This window comes from Thalassophryne amazonica, chromosome 3 (genome assembly GCF_902500255.1).
Source record: "Thalassophryne amazonica chromosome 3, fThaAma1.1, whole genome shotgun sequence".
NCBI classification, from domain to species: Eukaryota; Metazoa; Chordata; class Actinopteri; order Batrachoidiformes; family Batrachoididae; genus Thalassophryne; species Thalassophryne amazonica.
This window is the reverse complement of record NC_047105.1, coordinates 143,212,593-143,231,659: the sequence shown is the minus strand read 5'-3', so window position 1 is coordinate 143,231,659 and position 19,067 is coordinate 143,212,593. Positions and strand designations below refer to the sequence as shown.

Sequence of the window (19,067 nt, the reverse complement as noted above, 5' to 3'; positions counted from 1 at the left end):
TTGAGTCAGACCACTCCTGCGTTTTTTTTTCTTCTTCTTCATCAAAGCAACTAGCGAGAAATCCAGTGACTTTTCCTGGTGTTATTGGACACTTATGTGAAAGCATAAGTATTTCACGGAAAAGGAGGCAGACATCCAGCAGCATGTTCCTCTATTTCATTGGCTGAGAGTGCCTTAGTGCGTGCTTCTGATTGGCTCACATAGATGCCAGACAGTCCGTTTCCCACCTCTGTCGTTGCAACTGTACGCATTTATTTTTTGCCACATAAAATTCTATTCAGAAATTGTTTTTGGCCCAAGTGCTGTATTTTTTCCACTGACCCACAAAATTAAACCAAAACAGCAAAATAATAAATAAATGTCCCAACTGCGTGTGTCACGTCAATTCTGGGCAGTTTTTTCTTTGTCAAAAATAAATCACTGCACTAAATACCAGACTTAAGAAAACTAAAAAAAAAAAAAAAAAACCCAGAAACAAACAAAAAATAAAAACACAAAATGTTCGATATGGCTTGGTTGATCTCGATACACTGTCAACTTTAAAGTAGATCTCGGTTCAAAAACGTTTGGGCACCCCTACTCTAAAGGAAGGGATGGAATTAGTGCACTGAAGTGGTCTTGGTGGTGGTTTGTTTGCCTTCTTGCTATGATGCTTGCTAATATTACAATAATTCAGTCTTAAACACAAGATCTAATTTCACCATAAAATTGTACTCAAAATGGTCAGAGAAATTGTCAGGCTATTATTTTACACACTGCTAAATGGCATAATCTGGACTTTGTCAAAGGAATGCACTACTACTAATAGTAAATTATTTATGAGACATTTTGAGGTAAATTGGCCAGTTACAGGTAAATAAAATAATTTTCTTTAACTAGTGCAAACATAAATTTCTATTTTTTGAGTGGATATTTTATGGGAGAAATCTCAACTATTAAAGTTGTAAAGTGTATAAAATTAACACATGCTTTAATAGAAGAATGACTCATGCTTGTAACAAAACTGTTCCAAGTTCAGTTATTAGTTATGTCCATCACTTGGGTTAACGTTGGGGCCTGTAATTAGCCCTGTATTTTCATATCTGTAGGTAGTTTCCACGACAAACATTTGCCATTTGCTACAACTCTATTTTGTGACAAAGCATAGTTAAGCAGTCATAACTAAAAGTGTACCAAGCATCGAATTTGAGGCAGTAACCAAGGAGTTAATTGTTCCTCCCTGAAAGACAGATTAAAAGTGTCTAATGAAAGTCTAGATTAATGAAAGAAAAAATAAGGCACATAATCTTTTCTTAAATCCTGTTTGAACAGCACACTGTTTATTTTCCAGAGAGAGAAAAATTCTTACCAGTTCACTTTTCCCGTTTATTTTTCAGGTGTGTTCATGAAGTCAGCAACAATTCCACGGATTCTTGTCCTTATCACACTTTTTCAAACCCTCTTTCTCGCCATCTTCTCTCTGTCTGATGTCGCTCCGTGACACAGACATGCTGCAAATTCTTCTTTTAAAAATTTTAGAGTTCTAAAAGTGTGCGATGTCCACATGCTACGTTTAGCTAAGCTTCGCACAGGAGCCACACAGTGTCACCGCAGCAACCAACCAGTCCCGCTTTATGACAACTGTCGTAACAGCCAAGCTTTGAGTGCCTTTTATTCTCCTCGAAACTCTGCGGATCTGAGGAAACTGATATGTATCTGTAACACACAGATCAGTGTCTGCAGACTTATAAAACTTGCGTGATGTCTTTAAACGGGGGGGGGGGGGAGAACGCTTTGTGATAAGCATTTTAAAAACTCGATCATGATTAAAGAGTACCACACTAACCCCCCCATGATGAAATCCACGGATCGTGGAGTTTTCTCAGCCCTGGTAAAGGATCTTACAGTGTGGGCTCAGGAACCAGGGCTGTGAAATGAAAATTGTGAAATCCGAGAAAAATTTGCAGGGGGTCTGACACACAGATCAGTGCCCGCGGACTTATAAAACTTGCATGATGTCGCAAAAAAAAAGAATGCTTTGCGATAAACATTTTAAAAACTCAGTAACGATCACGATTAAAGAGTACCACACTAACACCTCCCCCCAAATGATGAAATCACAGCCCTGGTAAAGGATCTTACCGCGTGGGCTCAGGAAAACTTCAGAAAACCATTGTCAGTTAACACAGTTTGCCGCTACATCTACAAGTCGAAGTTAAAATTCTACCATGCAAAGTGAAAGCCATAGATCAACAACATCCAGAAACGCTTCCGCCTTCTCTGGGCCTGAGCTCATTTGAAATGGACAGACACAAAGTGGAAAAGTGTGCTGTGGTCTGATGAGTCCATATTTCAAATTGTTTTTGGAAATCATGGACGTCGTGTCCTCCGGACAAAAGAGGAAAATGACCATTCAAATTGTTACCAGCGCAAAGTTCAAAAGCCAGCATCTGTGATGGTATGGGGGTGTGTAAGTGCCCATGGCATGGGCAACTTGCACATCTACGATGGCACCATCAATTCTGAAAGGTACATCCAGGTTTTGGAGCAACACATGTTGCCATCCAAGCAACATCTTTTTCAGGGACGTGCCTGCTTATTTCAACAAGACAATACCAAGCCACATTCTGCACGTGTTACAACAGCATGGCTTTGTAGTAAAAGAGTGCAGGGGCAGTCCAGACCTGTCACCCATTGAAAATGTGTGGCGCATTATGAAGCACAAGCACCCCGGACTGTTGAACAACTGAAGTCAAGCAAAGCTTCAGAATTAGTGTCCTCAGTTCCCAAACGCTTATTGAGTGTTGTTAGAAGGAAAGGTGATGTAACACAGTGGTAAACATACCACTGTCACAGCTTTTTTGAAACATGTTGCAGGCATCCATTTCAAAATGAGCAAATATTTGCACAAAAACAATAAAGTTTATCAGTTTGAACATTAAATATCTTGTCTTTGTGGTGTATTCAATTGAATATAGGTTGAAAAGGATTTGCAAATCATTGTATTCTGTTTTATTTACATTTTACACAACGTCCCAACTTCATTGGAATTGGGGTTGTACAATAATCTCACCACATCAACAGTTACATCTGACTGGCAGAGGTGGAGCCACTTGCCTCCTCCAATAGCTGGACGCTTGCAGGGTGTTAATACTCATCCTAGATATCTACATATTTTCAGTGTTATCTTCTTATCCAGGTCATTCTTCAGCTCTTTATACATTAATAAGTTCATCATACGCTGCCATCATGGGCTTCTTGTTGGCTGCCCTGCGTCTCTACAAGACACCTACGGGTGGCATCACCAAGGATATTCTATGATTCTTCTATGCAGGAAAAACACTCAAGAGTGGTCTGAGCCAACTGTGGCTCATACAAAAGTGATGAACGTAGCTGAGGAATAAAGAGAACGACAAGCCGCTGATGTTACACCTGCTCTTAAAAGGAGAATCACACATTGTGGATGCCTGTGGTGTAGATGACGATGGGGCATACACACCAGATGCGCCAAGAAGCTGTGACTCTACTCAGAATCCCTCCCTGATAGTCAAGCTGGACTAAGTAAAGATACCCAACAGAGGACTCTCACTTTTGTTCCTTGTATGCGAGACCTTCTTCTTTTGGTCATTACCCAAATTTCATGACCATAGGAGCATAAATCAAATGATAATTGAGAGCCTCGCGTTCTGGTTCAGCTCCTTCTTCACAACAACGATCCAGTGCAGTGTCAGTAAAACACTGGACGCTTCCAAAATCAGTCTCTCCATCCAAAAATATTTACATACAAAACAACCACAAATCTTTTTACTGCTATAAAGACCTGGCTGGTACATTTCCTGCATTAATTGTGATTTTCTGTGTTGGAGAGTCATGTAAACGGTGAGTCTTACCAAAGGATGCATTTCCTGCACTGAACTTGTGTCCGTGCCGTCCTGAGGAAAACTTATCTGTTCAATCAGACAACCAGAGACAGTTTAAGATTAAGATTTGTATCTTAGGTGACGATATAATGAGGATGACCTACCTGTAGGTCTTTGTTAATGTGGGACAAAAGCTCCTCCAGTTCATTGGGTGTGCAGACCTCGCCTGCATAGAAGCCCATCTCCAACTTGCGTTTGATGGTGGAATTCCAGTGATTCTTCACTGCGTTATCCGTCCTGTAGATAAATGCAGTTGTGTCAGTGGAAAATCTTTCCACTGAGGTCATACAGCCACAGCACATAAAAACAAACAAATAAATAAACAAACAAACTTAAAGGGTCGAAGAAGTGAATTGGTGGATTTTGTCTTTGTATTAAAGAAGCAAACATTTAAAAAGACCTAGTCAGATCCATAAGTATTTGGACAGTCACATAAAATGTACTTTGGCCTCCCTTTAGGGCAGTGGTCTCCAAACTATTCCAGAAAGGGCCGAGAGGGTGCAGGTTTTCTTTGCAGCCACTGACTTCAGCAGGTGATTTCACTGAAGAACTCAAGAACTCATCCCACCTGTTCAAAGGCATGAGTTCTTCAGTGAAATCACCTGCTGAAGTCAGTGGCTGCAAAGAAAACCTGCACCCTCTCAGCCCTTTCTGGAATAGTTTGGAGACCACTGCTTTAGGGGTCCGGGAGGGTGTCGACCTTGAAACGGTATACGAGTATTCTGTCATTGTGCTACTAAATTCTGCTACAATCTGGCATTGTGTTTCAGTGCAGTTTGTAACATGTCACGACATCACCAGGAGGTTTTCCAGAAGCTGTACCCATAATACAGCTTGAGAACCCTGAAAGAACGGGGCTTTTCTCTTTGCTAATATTCATTCAGATCCACATAAAGGCGCGGAACTTGAATCTGATCATGTGATTTCTTTCTGACTCCCTTGAGCCCGATTCAATAATTACTGAAACCTCTGGAACAACCACTTGACTGCTAATCTGAAGTCTTCCAAGGAGGCGATGTTTTCACTGCCACGTGCCTCCATGTCTGTGCGCATGATCAAAAGATTCAGGATATAGGGGAAGATCATTAATTACCTCCCAGGAAGCAGCTTAGCAATCTCAGCCCAACGGTTTCCCAGCAGGCAGTGAGCCTTGTAGATGATGAGGTCCTCCTCTGCCGTCCATGATGACTTCTTCACGTTGGGATTGAGGTGGTTGTGCCAGCGCTCTCTGCACTGCTTCCCCAGTCTGCCCTTCAGGTGCTTGGCAACCAGGGCCCACTGTTTGTTACCGTACAGATTTACAAGCTCAATAACCTGAAGAATGAGGAGAAAACAATTTTACATAAATACCGGAGGTCAAAGGTCACTTTTTGGAGCCTTTAAAAATAGAGCATGCTCGTGCAGCGACCAGCAGCAAATGGGAACATCTCTGTCTCGTTTTTGATATATGAGTCTGTTTGAGTATCAAGGTGTGTAACAAGTTTCTGACTTGTGTATTAAGAAGAAGGACCTGTTTTAATTGCCCATTGAACATTGTGTTGGGAATGGAGCTTGTTGCTCTGTTTCTGCTGTGGACGCTGTGTCATGCCGTCAACAGCCTCAGCCCTCCCGCTGGAGAGTTTACGCGGATCCAGTATAGCAGGGATTTTCTTCTGCAATGGGAATATACATTGCCTGCGGACCCTACTTTGGACCTCCTTTTACCGAGAGTTGATCTATCGGATTATTTTAAAAACTCTCAATATGTTTCTCCTCGCAAAACCAGGAAGCGAGGGAAAAGGGGCGGCGCGCGTCAGCGGCTGCGGAGACGAGCCATGAATCGGATCCCCCTGCCGTCTATGATTCTCATGAATGTTCAGTCACTCAGAAACAAAGTTGACGAGCTACAGGCACAAATATGTTTCCAACATGAATTCAGGGAGGCGTGCCTGTTAGCGATAACGGAATCCTGGCTTATGGCTAATGACGCTGATGCAAATTTGGCACTGGATAACTTCGGGGAACCCCTTCGTCTCGATCATGACGTAGATGTGACTGGCAAATCACAGGGGGGAGGAGTGTGTCTTTACGTCAATGAGCGCTGGTGTAAGAATGTCAAACTCTGCACTGAAGATGTAGAGCTTTTAGCGGTGTCCTTACGGCCACCATATTTACCCCGAGAATTTCCACAAATATTTGTTATTGTGGCGTATGTGCATCCCAAAGCAAAAGTCGACAGAGCGTCTGAGACTATTTTTAATGTGACTCAAAAACTGCAGTCTAGATGTCCAGATGCACCCATATTTGTTCTTGGTGATTTTAACCAATGCTCTCTGAAGCATGTTCTGAGGAACTTTTATCAGTATGTCACATGCACAACTAGGCGAAATAAAATCCTTGACATGTGTTATGGTTCGGTTAAAGGAGCATATAGGTCTTACTCTCTCCCACCTTTGGGAAGTTCTGAACACAACTGCGTGCAGCTCATCCCAACGTATCGCTCTGTTTTGAGGAAGGGCAGAGCCTTGACCAGGCAGTCCAAGCTGTGGACAGAGGATGCTCTTATGGGCCTTCAAGGCTGCTTTGAAAGCACTGACTGGGATATTTTTAAAGAAAGCTCATCTGATATTGATGAGCTGACTGATGTTATCAGCAGCTATGTAACCTTTTGTGAAGATCTTTTGATTCCTAAAAAGACTGTTAAAATATATCCGAACAGTAAACCTTGGTTTTCAAGATCTGTAAGGATTTTAATTAACAGGAAAATGAAAGCCTTTCGTGAGGGAAATCGGGAAGAGGTGCTAAAGCTTCAAAGGGAGATTAAAACTGAGATCAGGAAGGCTAAATTGGGTTATGAGACCAAACTAGAAAAACAATTTAGCCAAAACCAAATGGGCTCCGTTTGGGATGGTTTAAATTTGATTTTAGGATCAAATAGGAAGAAAAATAACAACCACAAGATAACTCTTAATGACACTAAATCTGGAAAAGAATTGGCCCAAGATTTTAATAATTTTTATTTGAGATTTGAGTCTCTGGATTTTAATCATGAAATCTGTAAATGGAAAAATGACTTGTTATGCCCAGGTTCTCCTCCTTTTAATAAACAGGCTGTGGTTACCTGTTTCAGAAGAATCAAGGCCAAAAAAAGTCCAGGGCCAGACAATATCTGCGGCCGTTTATTATCCTCTTGTGCAGAACAACTAGGCCCAGTCTTTTTTGATATATTTCAAAGGTCAGTCAATGAACAGAGGGTTCCTAATGTTTGGAAACAAAGCATAATAATCCCTGTGGCCAAAACCAAATCCCCTAAGGTCTTCAATGATTTTAGACCTGTGGCTCTTACTTCATTAGTAATGAAGTCTTTTGAAAAATTGATGAAGAATGAACTTCTTTCACGGGTGGAGCATTTACTCGATCCTCTTCAGTTTGCTTACAGGGCTGGTCGAGGTGTGGAGGATGCTACTGCCACCCTCTTAAATTTGGTCCTGAAGCATTTAGAAAGTTCTAAGGCACATGCACGTCTTCTTTTTTTTAGACTTTTCTTCTGCTTTTAACACTATCCAACCACATATTTTAATAAATAAGCTTGTTAAGGATTTTAAACTGGATTTTACTATGGCAGGTTGGATTTTGAACTTTTTAACAGGGAGATCTCAGCGAGTGAGGGTAAATGGTTGCCTTTCTGATGTTTTATATTCCTCAACAGGCTCACCACAGGGTTGTGTGCTGTCCCCTCTCTTGTATATTCTGTATACAAATGACTGTTGCAGCCACTATAAGAATCGCCATATATTAAAATTTGCAGATGATTCTGTTATAATCAGTCTCCTGCATGGTTATGAAAGGGAACATGGCCCTGTCGTGGCAGATATGGTTCAGTGGTGTGATGACTCCTTCTTGCAGCTGAATGTTGACAAGACAAAAGATATGGTTATTGACTTTCGGAAACGGATGTCCTCACCCAAAACCACTACAATCAAAGGCCAACAGGTGGAGTATGTGGACAACTATAAATACTTGGGAACGCTGATCGATAGCAAGTTGAACTTTAATGACAATGCAGACCTGCTGTACAAGAAGGGGCAGCAGCATCTGTTTTGTCTTCGTAAGTTGTCATTTTCAAGTGGACAGGACAATAATGACCCTATTTTATAAACGTATTGAATCGGTTTTAAATTTTTTCGATGATGTGCTGGTACGGAAATCTCAGCATTAAAGCAAGGAAGCCACTTCACAACATTGTAGAATTGTGCAGCAAGCTTTTGGGGGCCCAGCAGACCTCACTGTCTGACTAGTTTTCCAGACAGGTGAGGAGGAAGGCTCAGAGAATTTTATCTGATCTGGCCCACCCTCTCCATGGTGAATTTTGTTTTTTGCCATCTGGAGCGAGGCTTAGGTTTCCTACAGTGAGGAGTAACAGATATAAGCATTCCTTTGTACCTGTGGCTATCTCTGTTCTGAATGCTGATCGGAGGAGAGAAGCAGATACATAGGGTTGATGGCAAATCGTGTTAGGTAACTCGGTTCCTTTTCCATCGATCCAGGTCTGTACTGTGTCCCCCTTGTGTACTGAATGTTTGGTGTGTTTTTTTTCTTTTCTTTTCTTTTATTTTGTGCTTTTCTGTATACCCATTGCTGTACAGCTTGTTGCTCCTTTGGAGACACTGAATAAATAAAGTGAAGTGAAGTGAAGAGGAGCTTACTGGGTTTGTTTCCCCACATCTTCATTTCAAACATCCTGACCTGCAGTCTCTTACACACCAGATTCATTCTCACACTGGGTGACCCGACCTTTGCACCAACAACTTCACAGATTTTACAGGGTGATGACCTCAAAAGCTCTCCTGGATCTCGACCCAACCATAGACTAAACTCGCCAGGAAACGCTTTGTGGAATTCAAATGTCACATGGCAAATTATTCAAAGTGCTGATTTTTGGAGCCGGACTTGTGTTGACACATTCAGCCGATTTAAAGAAAGACAGTCAAGTCCATGGCATGCATGACATCACAGACCCACCATGGATGCTGGATGGCAACCACCCGGTCCATACCCACATTTCTAAAATAACCATCTATCTGTGGCAGGCAGGTGAGACTTGGACACCCCCTAGGCTTTCTCCAGCTACTGGGGTCCTCAACAGTCAGGCACCCGCATACTGGATCAGGCACAGAGACAGGGGCACACAGACAAAATGCAAGTGATCCTCCTCATCTTAGTTTCCTTCAGTAACTGCTTGTCATTGCTGCAGTACCCAAGAATTTCCAGAGGAGACCGGGTACCAAAGACATCCAGTTGTCGCCTTAGGTCACTGGTTAGTGGCCAAGTCTCACAGCCGTGCAGTAAGACAGGAAGTAGACTTGGATCTTTGTTCTCCTGCAAATACATCAGCATCACCAAACACCTTTAAACTCATTCATCCACAAACTCTTCCCAGGGTCCCTCGGACACAAAGGACAGGAAAAGTGAATGTCAACACCACCACTTTTGATGGCTGAGTTCAGCAAGTCATTAAAAGCTTGGATCTTAGTCTAGATCCAGGAGAATCTCAAACCCAGATACTCCGATTCCTCATTCAGCTTCTCAGATGCTGCACTCAGAGGATCCACAAAGATCACAGCATCATCAGCAAAGTCAAGGTCAGTAAACCTTTCCTCACCAACAAAAACACCCAAGACACTGGTTTCCACAACCGAACCCACACCCAGTCCCTGCAAGCATTGAACAGTGTCAGAGACAGAACACACCCCTGAAGAACACCAGCTTTCACTGGAAAACAAAAAATTCAGCCTGCAAGCTGCTGGCTATGACGCCCAGCAGCTTCTTGGGGTACCACAAATACTCACGATGTCCCAGAGAGCAGTCAATCAACTGAATAAAATGCTTTGTGAAAATCAACTTACAACGTTCTAGCTAGGACCCTTTTAGTGCCGGGTAAATTATGTGATCGTGGTTTGAAAATATAGGGGTTTTATATTACTAAAACATTACTGGCTATTTTAACTAATTTTGAGTGGTTTTAGATGCACTGAAAGCAAGAATAATGAACAAAAATATATATATTTATGTTGGATAGGATATGGATAGCTTTTATTATCATTGTCATTACAACAACGACATTTCCGCACTCACATTCCACAGACAAACAGCAATTAATCCACAATTATTACTTGTTTACCGTAATAATGGCACACATCAGAATTAAGACAACACATATACATTGACAATGTTTATGTGCACTAAATTTGAAACAGTCCGTTTTCCAAATTGAGGCAATGTGAGTGTGTGGTAGCCGCTGCAACTGGAGTCACGCCGCCTGCGGGGGGAGGGGGAGCAGGAAGAGAGGTAAAAGGAAAAACTGGAGCATGTTTCAGTCCATGTGCAAGTCAGTTATTGTCTTTGTGGGTTGACATAAGAATGGACCCGAATAATCTCACCAAGGCCTGAATAAATTCCTCTGGAGGTTAACAGTGGGCAATTTGTCCTTGAGGCTAGATAGCCTGGAGTGTTGTAGCTGAGCAGTGGAAAACACTTAACAGTTCCACCTGAACACCCAAATCCCAATTATGAATTTAGAATATTCCCAATTATGAATTAAGAATATTCACCGGCCTCCGAAACCTTCAGCTTCAACTGCAAGGCATGCATCAGCTCCAAGGTGTCATCCAATTTGCGCCTGAGTTCAAGAGTCAACGCAGTCTGAGAATGCACTGCCTTGCCAACCTCAATCATGACGGACAAGCGAGGGCCCGTGGTTCTTGATGCCGCCGTCTTGCCAATTTTCTGGTAGATCAGGGCAGCACGTAAGCCAAAAGGTATCAGCCCTGCTGCCATGAGACCAAAAATGAATAAATCCTTGACATCCTCAACAGAGAAAGGCGCCAAGCATGCAACACGCCAAGACCCCCAGGAGTCGAGGACATGGCCTGCAGGATACGTTCCATCTGGGCAGGTAGGATCCCCTGGTCCTGACCTTGTAGAAAAAATGGTGTCAATAGTGTTCAGAGACCAGCTGATCAATTCCATGCTTAATCCAATAGTAGTCCAATAGATCCAGAATCCAATATAGTTTTGAGGAATTCACAGTCTGGTGAAGTAGGGACTTGAAGGTTAAAGGCAGAGAGATAAGGGAGAGTGGAGATGCGACCGCCCTCATCAGAGTCCCAAGCCCATGTTGTAATATTTGTAAGAACAAAGTTCTTTTTTGCATGTTTCTGTCAAAGTCTGAGTTAATAAATTAAATAAGGTTGAAATACACAATCCAGTGAAGCAGGTAGTTTATCTGTCATCCTGACAGTTTTGGGGGATTTTTCAACATTTTTGAGTGGGATTGTATGACATTTCTTTTTAACCCCCTGGGGTCAACATCGTTGTATACGATGGTTAAGACTGTAAATAACTTTTTAATGATATGAGATAGAAACTTTTTTTTTTGCTGAAAAGTTAACTCTGTGGACTTTCGAGCCACCCATCGGCCATCTTTGTACTCCTCATAGAAGCTGTGTGATGACGTGCGTAATGTGAATGTCCAATCGGAATTGGTTCACCGTCATATGGTTTTCCAAAATCTAATCACAGGGCAGATTTACCTCACGTGAAAAGCCAAAGATCGTTTTCAGAAGTGATATGTTACTAGTTGGCCCATTTGAATAGCCCCCTGGGTGCTCCAATGAGTACATACTATTAGTACATACTCAGTGCGCCCTGCGCCATTACGCACAGCGAAAGTGAAAGCAGACGGAGCAGAAGGAGAGTCTCTGATGACAAGCTCATGTGCTCAAACAAAGAGCGTGTAGCTATCAGGATTGCTCCACTACTTTGCATGTGAATGTTACTGGATAACTCTGTTGCTTTCTCTGTGTAAAGCACTGTTTACCATATCAATGGACAACAAAACGCATAGACCATTTTGTGTATATTGTTCAAAATGTGCACTTGTGTTTGTTTGAACCTTTTTGTTGTACAGTCTTTCACACAAGACATCAAATTACCTTTATAAAGTGTCAAAACACTTGTTTATTATAGTTTACTGTGTGTGGAAATTTTTTTTTCGCTTTATTTTTTCCTTGCCTATTTTTGATTTATTTATTACACTTATAAAACACAACAAAAACATATATATTCTGAAAGCACAGGTTGTCCTAAAAAAAAAAAAAAAAAAAAAAAAAAAGACACATAAAACTTGATTGTTGGATGCAGGGAGAGCTGTTAACAGCAATAATAAAACATTTATGCCAGGCGAGTGAACTGTCCAAAAAGATGCCCTTGGACCCCAGAGGGTTAAACAATATAACACCTAATTGCCTTGTTTGAACAAGAGCTGAACCTGGACCGATTTGTCAAACCAGGGACCTCGTGTACAAAGACTTTGTGTGGACTTTCTACTAAAAGTTGGCGTACACCAAAGCCCTGGATCTTTCGTAAGGACAAATATATTCAGATGTATGAAAGTGTGCGTAGGCATGAATTCATACACGTTCCATTTGTACATCCCACTGAACGTGGAACTGAGTGTGCAACCAAACTCCTCCTTAGCCACACCCTATTTAAATATGCAATTTCATGTAAATGAGGCCTTTGAGTGGGGATTCTCCACTACATCACATCAGACAACATGAACATAGGAAAGTAATTATACTATAGGTAACAGGAAATTACATGGAGGTGAAGGTTAAGGTAGGAGTATGGTTATAATAGTGAGTTTAAAAAAAAAAAAACCCCGTCATGAAAATTTTAATCATTTTGTGATGGGAGCACGAAAAAAAACAACAAAACACAACAACAACAACAAAACCATGAGACTGGGCTGAGCACCACATATTATTTGAACATTGATGGAATGAAAATATTTCCTATTAACAGAAACAAATTCATCATGTGACGGTGCCTTTATAGCAAAATCTGTGCAGTCAGTAGCTCTGATTACATTCAGGAAAGTGTTTCTTGTTGCAAAATGCGCTGTAATGTTGAAATATACCTGGATGAGATTTCGATGATTGCATTCCACACAGCTGGTGGTGCAAGGTTGACTGGCACACTTCTGCCCTATCGACCAGCTAACACTGGAATGCCCCTGATGCCAAGAAGCTCAGCGTGGTCAGCACCTGTGTGCACACAAACATCCCCTGGCTCCTCGCCATACTGTGCTCTGGGCCCATCACAGTTCTGTACTCACCTCTAGTCACGGTGGCCTTGGTAATCGAAATCGGTTTATGAGCCAATTATCCTTATTTGGAAGTAAATCCTTGTGTTCCCTGAGTTACATGCTCACGTCAGACTGCTCCATTTACAGGTCCTCTGATGGTAACGCAGCCACTGTTAGTGCCATTTTACGCATCACTTTGCGTGTGTTTTTATATCCACACATATAATTGTAAACACGTGGGTGTGTTAAATGTTCAGTGTGTCTCTGATGTGCATTTCACTCTGATGACTTCTTGTTTTCACACTAATGATTCCTACTCCACCTGTACACGTTGGAGAGTACAACAGCTGTAGAAAGGTGCATACACTAGCCAGGATTTTTGCATGATGCACAGCACACTTCCACTCTCAAGTCACTTTTGATACATCTGCACGTGGAGATGGACATACGGCAGGTTTTTGTGGGTACGCACACTTTGTACATGAGGGCCCTGCTCTTTTAAATGAAAAACTTTGGCTGTACTCGACTCAATTCATAGACATACCTTCTCATCTTCCTCTTTTGTCCAAGGACCTTTAACCAATTCTGGATCCAAGACCTTAAACCAGCGGTGCTGACACTGGTGTTCAGTGTGATTCTAGACCAAAGATACAAGAAGGAGAAAATCCAATAGCACTGACAGACATTTCTTCACGCCGGCCTGCATGAGTGTCTAAGTGCTGGTCAAACTCACAGATATGTGGCTGGCGATATATTTCCAGTCGTGTGGCCCCACCTCTCGAACCAGAGCCTTCAGCTTGTCGTCCTGAGAACATCAAACACAGGCATACTGTTTGTGTAAGTTGGGAACACTCACCACTTAACTATACAATCAGTTTAACAACACCAACTGCAAACTGGCAAAGAACAGGAGTCTTAATATAGCTTCTAACAGTGCTGACATGAAGGAGCATATCTGAGTAAAAGTCCTCACATGCTCTATGAGAGAAACTGGGAACCTATGTGGCAGAAGACTTTACCTAAAAGCTGAAACATGATTCACAAAAGCACCAAATTTCTCCTCAGAACAAGACAACAAATTTCAGTTGGTTTACCAAACGGTAGATGAGAGAATGAAGCCCAGAACGGATCATTTTCATGTGTGAAAATCCTCTGTTCCGCTCCACATGGTGATGTGATGCAACAGACAGAAGCTGCACTATACACAGTGTATATTCGATGGTGCCGGGCGGTCTCGTTTATGTTCGATGGTGCCGGGCGGTCTCCTGTAGGGCTGTGAAATGAAAATTGTGAAATCGAAGGAAAATTTGCAGGGGCCCTGGGGGCCACAGGTTCCCAGGGGCCGGGGTCTCGGGCCACGTGGGATCCCAGAAGCCAAATTAATTTTTTTTATCTAAAGATACATTTTCAGCATCTCCTGGAACAAAAAGTCTCAAAATTTGTGCATATTTAAATTACCCTGTATTCAACCTTTCATTTGAACTGTCAGTGATGATGTTGAAATAACAGAATATGACGTGGAAGTAGGACCTGGAATGATTTTCCTTTTAAATGTCAATCAAATTATGCATCAACTCAGCACAATTAAACTACATGAAATTCATGAAGACTGAAAAGACTTAAAGCATGTCAAAAATCACAGCTAAAGATTGTAAAATATTTTGAAAATTGTGGTAAAATATCAATAACATACCTTATAGTAAAAAAAGCAACATATTCCTGTCATGTAAATTCATTCAAAGCCAGTCTTTTTTTCCAATGAATGAAAGTTTAGATTAATGAAAAAAGTCACATAATCTTGTCTAAAATTCTGTTTGAACAGCACAATGTTTATTTTCCAGAGAGAAAAATTCTTACTGTGTTTCCTGATGGCACAGTTCATGTTTCCCGTTTCTTTTATCTTTCAGGTGTGTTGATGAAGCCAGCAACAATTCCACGGATTCTTGCCCTTATCAGATTTTTTCAAACAGTCTTTCTCCTCATCTTGTCTGTCCGACGTCATTCCGTGGCACAGAAATGCTGCACAAGTCTTCTTTTAAAAACTTCAGAGCTCTAAAGGTTTGCGATGTCCACATGCTACGTTTAGATTAAGCTTCGCACAGGAGTCACACAGCGTCGCCGCAGCAACCAACAGCCAGGCTTTTTTCTCCTCAAAACTCCGCGGATCCGACCTCAGACCGCCGCGGACTTATAAAACTTGCTCGATGTTGTAAAAAAGAACACTTTGCGATAGACATTTTAAAAACTCAGTGACGAACACGATTAGAGTAAAACACTACCCAACCCCACCCCCATGATGAAATCCACAGAATTTCGCAGATCCATTGAGTTTTCACAGCCCTGCTCCTGTACAGTTGATGGTGCCGGGCGGTCTCGTGTACGCGCAGTTAGATTGATCTAGTTATCTAGATTACGATTTGTTTCCCAGTGTAATCTTTACGTGCCTTAACTAAAGCACTCCTTCTGCTGAATCACCTCTAAATTATTTACACATTATTCACTTTGCGTGTTTTTAGGAATCCGCTAGCTTAGCGTAGCTACTAGCTCTTAGCCGATTTAGCATGGCGGCTTCTCCTGTCTCTCCCGCACTTTTCTGCTCTGGGTGTGAAATGTTTAGTTATTCCTCGGCCTCCTTTAGCAGTAATGGTACTTGTAATAAGTGTAGCTTATTCGTAGCTTTGGAGGCCAGGCTGGGCGAATTGGAGACTCGGCTCCGCACCGTGGAAAATTCTACAGCTAGCCAGGCCCCTGTAGTCGGTGCGGACCAAGGTAGCTTAGCCGCCATTAGTTACCCCCTGGCAGATCCCGAGCAGCCGGGAAAGCAGGCTGACTGGGTGACTGTGAGGAGGAAGCGTAGCCCTAAACAGAAGCCCCGTGTACACCGCCAACCCGTTCACATCTCTAACCGTTTTTCCCCACTCGACGACACACCTGCCGATGATCAAACTCTGGTTATTGGCGACTCTGTTTTGCGAAATGTGAAGTTAGCGACACCAGCAACCATAGTCAATTGTCTTCCGGGGGCCAGAGCAGGCGACATTGAAGGAAATTTGAAACTGCTGGCTAAGGCTAAGCGTAAATTTGGTAAGATTGTAATTCACGTTGGCAGTAATGACACCCGGTTATGCCAATCGGAGGTCACTAAAATTAACATTAAATCGGTGTGTAACTTTGCAAAAACAATGTCGGACTCTGTAGTTTTCTCTGGGCCCCTCCCCAATCGGACCGGGAGTGACATGTTTAGCCGCATGTTCTCCTTGAATTGCTGGCTGTCTGAGTGGTGTCCAAAAAATGAGGTGGGCTTCATAGATAATTGGCAAAGCTTCTGGGGAAAACCTGGTCTTGTTAGGAGAGACGGCATCCATCCCACTTTGGATGGAGCAGCTCTCATTTCTAGAAATCTGGCCAATTTTCTTAAATCCTCCAAACCGTGACTATCCAGGGTTGGGACCAGGAAGCAGAGTTGTAGTCTTACACACCTCTCTGCAGCTTCTCTCCCCCTGCCATCCCCTCATTACCCCATCCCCGTAGAGACGGTGCCTGCTCCCAGACTACCAATAACCAGCAAAAATCTATTTAAGCATAAAAATTCAAAAAGAAAAAATAATATAGCACCTTCAACTGCACCACAGACTAAAACAGTTAAATGTGGTCTATTAAACATTAGGTCTCTCTCTTCTAAGTCCCTGTTGGTAAATGATATAATAATTGATCAACATATTGATTTATTCTGCCTTACAGAAACCTGGTTACAGCAGGATGAATATGTTAGTTTAAATGAGTCAACACCCCCGAGTCACACTAACTGTCAGAATGCTCGTAGCACGGGCCGGGGCGGAGGATTTGCAGCAATCTTCCATTCCAGCTTATTAATTAATCAAAAACCCAGACAGAGCTTTAATTCATTTGAAAGCTTGACTCTTAGTCTTGTCCATCCAAATTGGAAGTCCCAAAAACCAGTTTTATTTGTTATTATCTATCGTCCACCTGGTCGTTACTGTGAGTTTCTCTGTGAATTTTCAGACCTTTTGTCTGACTTAGTGCTTAGCTCAGATAAGATAATTATAGTGGGCGATTTTAACATCCACACAGATGCTGAGAATGACAGCCTCAACATCAGTTGAGGCTGGGTAGTCCATCAGACAGTCTTCTGATGGACTACCCAGCAGTGGGGAATAAGTTTCATTACATTAGAAGTCTTTCAGAAAGCGCTGTAACTAGGTTTAAGGATATGATTCCTTCTTTATGTTCTCTAATGCCATATACCAACACAGGGCAGAGTAGCTACCTAAACTCTGTAAGTGAGATAGAGTATCTCGTCAATAGTTTTACATCCTCATTGAAGACAACTTTGGATGCTGTAGCTCCTCTAAAAAAGAGAGCTTTAAATCAGAAGTGCCTGACTCCGTGGTATAACTCACAAACTCGTAGCTTAAAGCAGATAACCCGTAAGTTGGAGAGGAAATGGCGTCTCACTAATTTAGAAGATCTTCACTTAGCCTGGAAAAAAGAGTCTGTTGCTCTATAAAAAAGCCCTCCGTAAAGCTAGGACATCTTTCTACTCATCACTAATTGAAGAAAATAAGAACAACCCCAGGTTTCTTTTCAGCACTGTAGCCAGGCTGACAAAGAGTCAGAGCTCTATTGAGCCGAGTATTCCTTTAACTAGTAATGACTTCATGACTTTTTTTGCTAATAAAATTTTAACTATTAGAGAAAAAATTACTCATAACCATCCCAAAGACGTATCGTTATCTTTGGCTGCTTTCAGTGATGCCGGTATTTGGTTAGACTCTTTCTCTCCGATTGTTCTGTCTGAGTTATTTTCATTAGTTACTTCATCCAAACCATCAACATGTTTATTAGACCCCATTCCTACCAGGCTGCTCAAGGAAGCCCTACCATTATTTAATGCTTCGATCTTAAATATGATCAATCTATCTTTGTTAGTTGGCTATGTACCACAGGCTTTTAAGGTGGCAGTAATTAAACCATTACTTAAAAAGCCATCACTTGACCCAGCTATCTTAGCTAATTATAGGCCAATCTCCAAACTTCCTTTTCTCTCAAAAATTCTTGAAAGGGTAGTTGTAAAACAGCTAACTGATCATCTGCAGATGAATGGTCTATTTGAAGAGTTTCAGTCAGGTTTTAGAATTCATCATAGTACAGAAACAGCATTAGTGAAGGTTACAAATGATCTTCTTATGGCCTCGGACAGTGGACTCATCTCTGTGCTTGTTCTGTTAGACCTCAGTGCTGCTTTTGATACTGTTGACCATAAAATTTTATTACAGAGATTAGAGCATGCCATAGGTATTAAAGGCACTGTGCTGCGGTGGTTTGAATCATATTTGTCTAATAGATTACAATTTGTTCATGTAAATGGGGAATCTTCTTCACAGACTAAAGTTAATTATGGAGTTCCACAAGGTTCTGTGCTAGGACCAATTTTATTCACTTTATACATGCTTCCCTTAGGCAGTATTATTAGACGGCATTGCTTAAATTTTCATTGTTACGCAGATGATACCCAGCTTTATCTATCTATGAAGCCAGAGGACACACACCAATTAGCTAAACTGCAGGATTGTCTTACAGACATAAAGACATGGATGACCTCTAATTTCCTGCTTTTAAACTCAGATAAAACTGAAGTTATAGTACTTGGCCCCACAAATCTTAGAAACATGGTGTCTAACCAGATCCTTACTCTGGATGGCATTACCCTGACCTCTAGTAATACTGTGAGAAATCTTGGAGTCATTTTTGATCAGGATATGTCATTCAAAGCGCATATTAAACAAATATGTAGGACTGCTTTTTTGCATTTACGCAATATCTCTAAAATCAGAAAGGTCTTGTCTCAGAGTGATGCTGAAAAACTAATTCATGCATTTATTTCCTCTAGGCTGGACTATTGTAATTCATTATTATCAGGTTGTCCTAAAAGTTCCCTAAAAAGCCTTCAGTTAATTCAAAATGCTGTAGCTAGAGTACTGACGGGGACTAGAAGGAGAGAGCATATCTCACCCATATTG

The 19,067-nt window shown here is 41.7% G+C and overlaps 1 protein-coding gene across 2 annotated transcripts in view; it reads right to left on the bottom strand.

The window, feature by feature from the left end:
- mybl2b (v-myb avian myeloblastosis viral oncogene homolog-like 2b) overlaps window positions 1-19,067 on the bottom strand; it is a 43,525-nt gene that overhangs the window by 22,023 nt on the left and 2,435 nt on the right. For both annotated transcript variants that reach the window (XM_034167498.1, XM_034167499.1), the window contains exons 3-7: window positions 13,760-13,831; window positions 13,571-13,663; window positions 4,993-5,213; window positions 4,004-4,136; window positions 3,870-3,926 (exon numbers count right to left, since the gene is read on the bottom strand). In XM_034167498.1, the coding sequence (XP_034023389.1) occupies window positions 3,870-3,926; window positions 4,004-4,136; window positions 4,993-5,213; window positions 13,571-13,663; window positions 13,760-13,831 (576 nt within the window). The remainder of the gene's footprint in view (window positions 1-3,869; window positions 3,927-4,003; window positions 4,137-4,992; window positions 5,214-13,570; window positions 13,664-13,759; window positions 13,832-19,067) is intronic.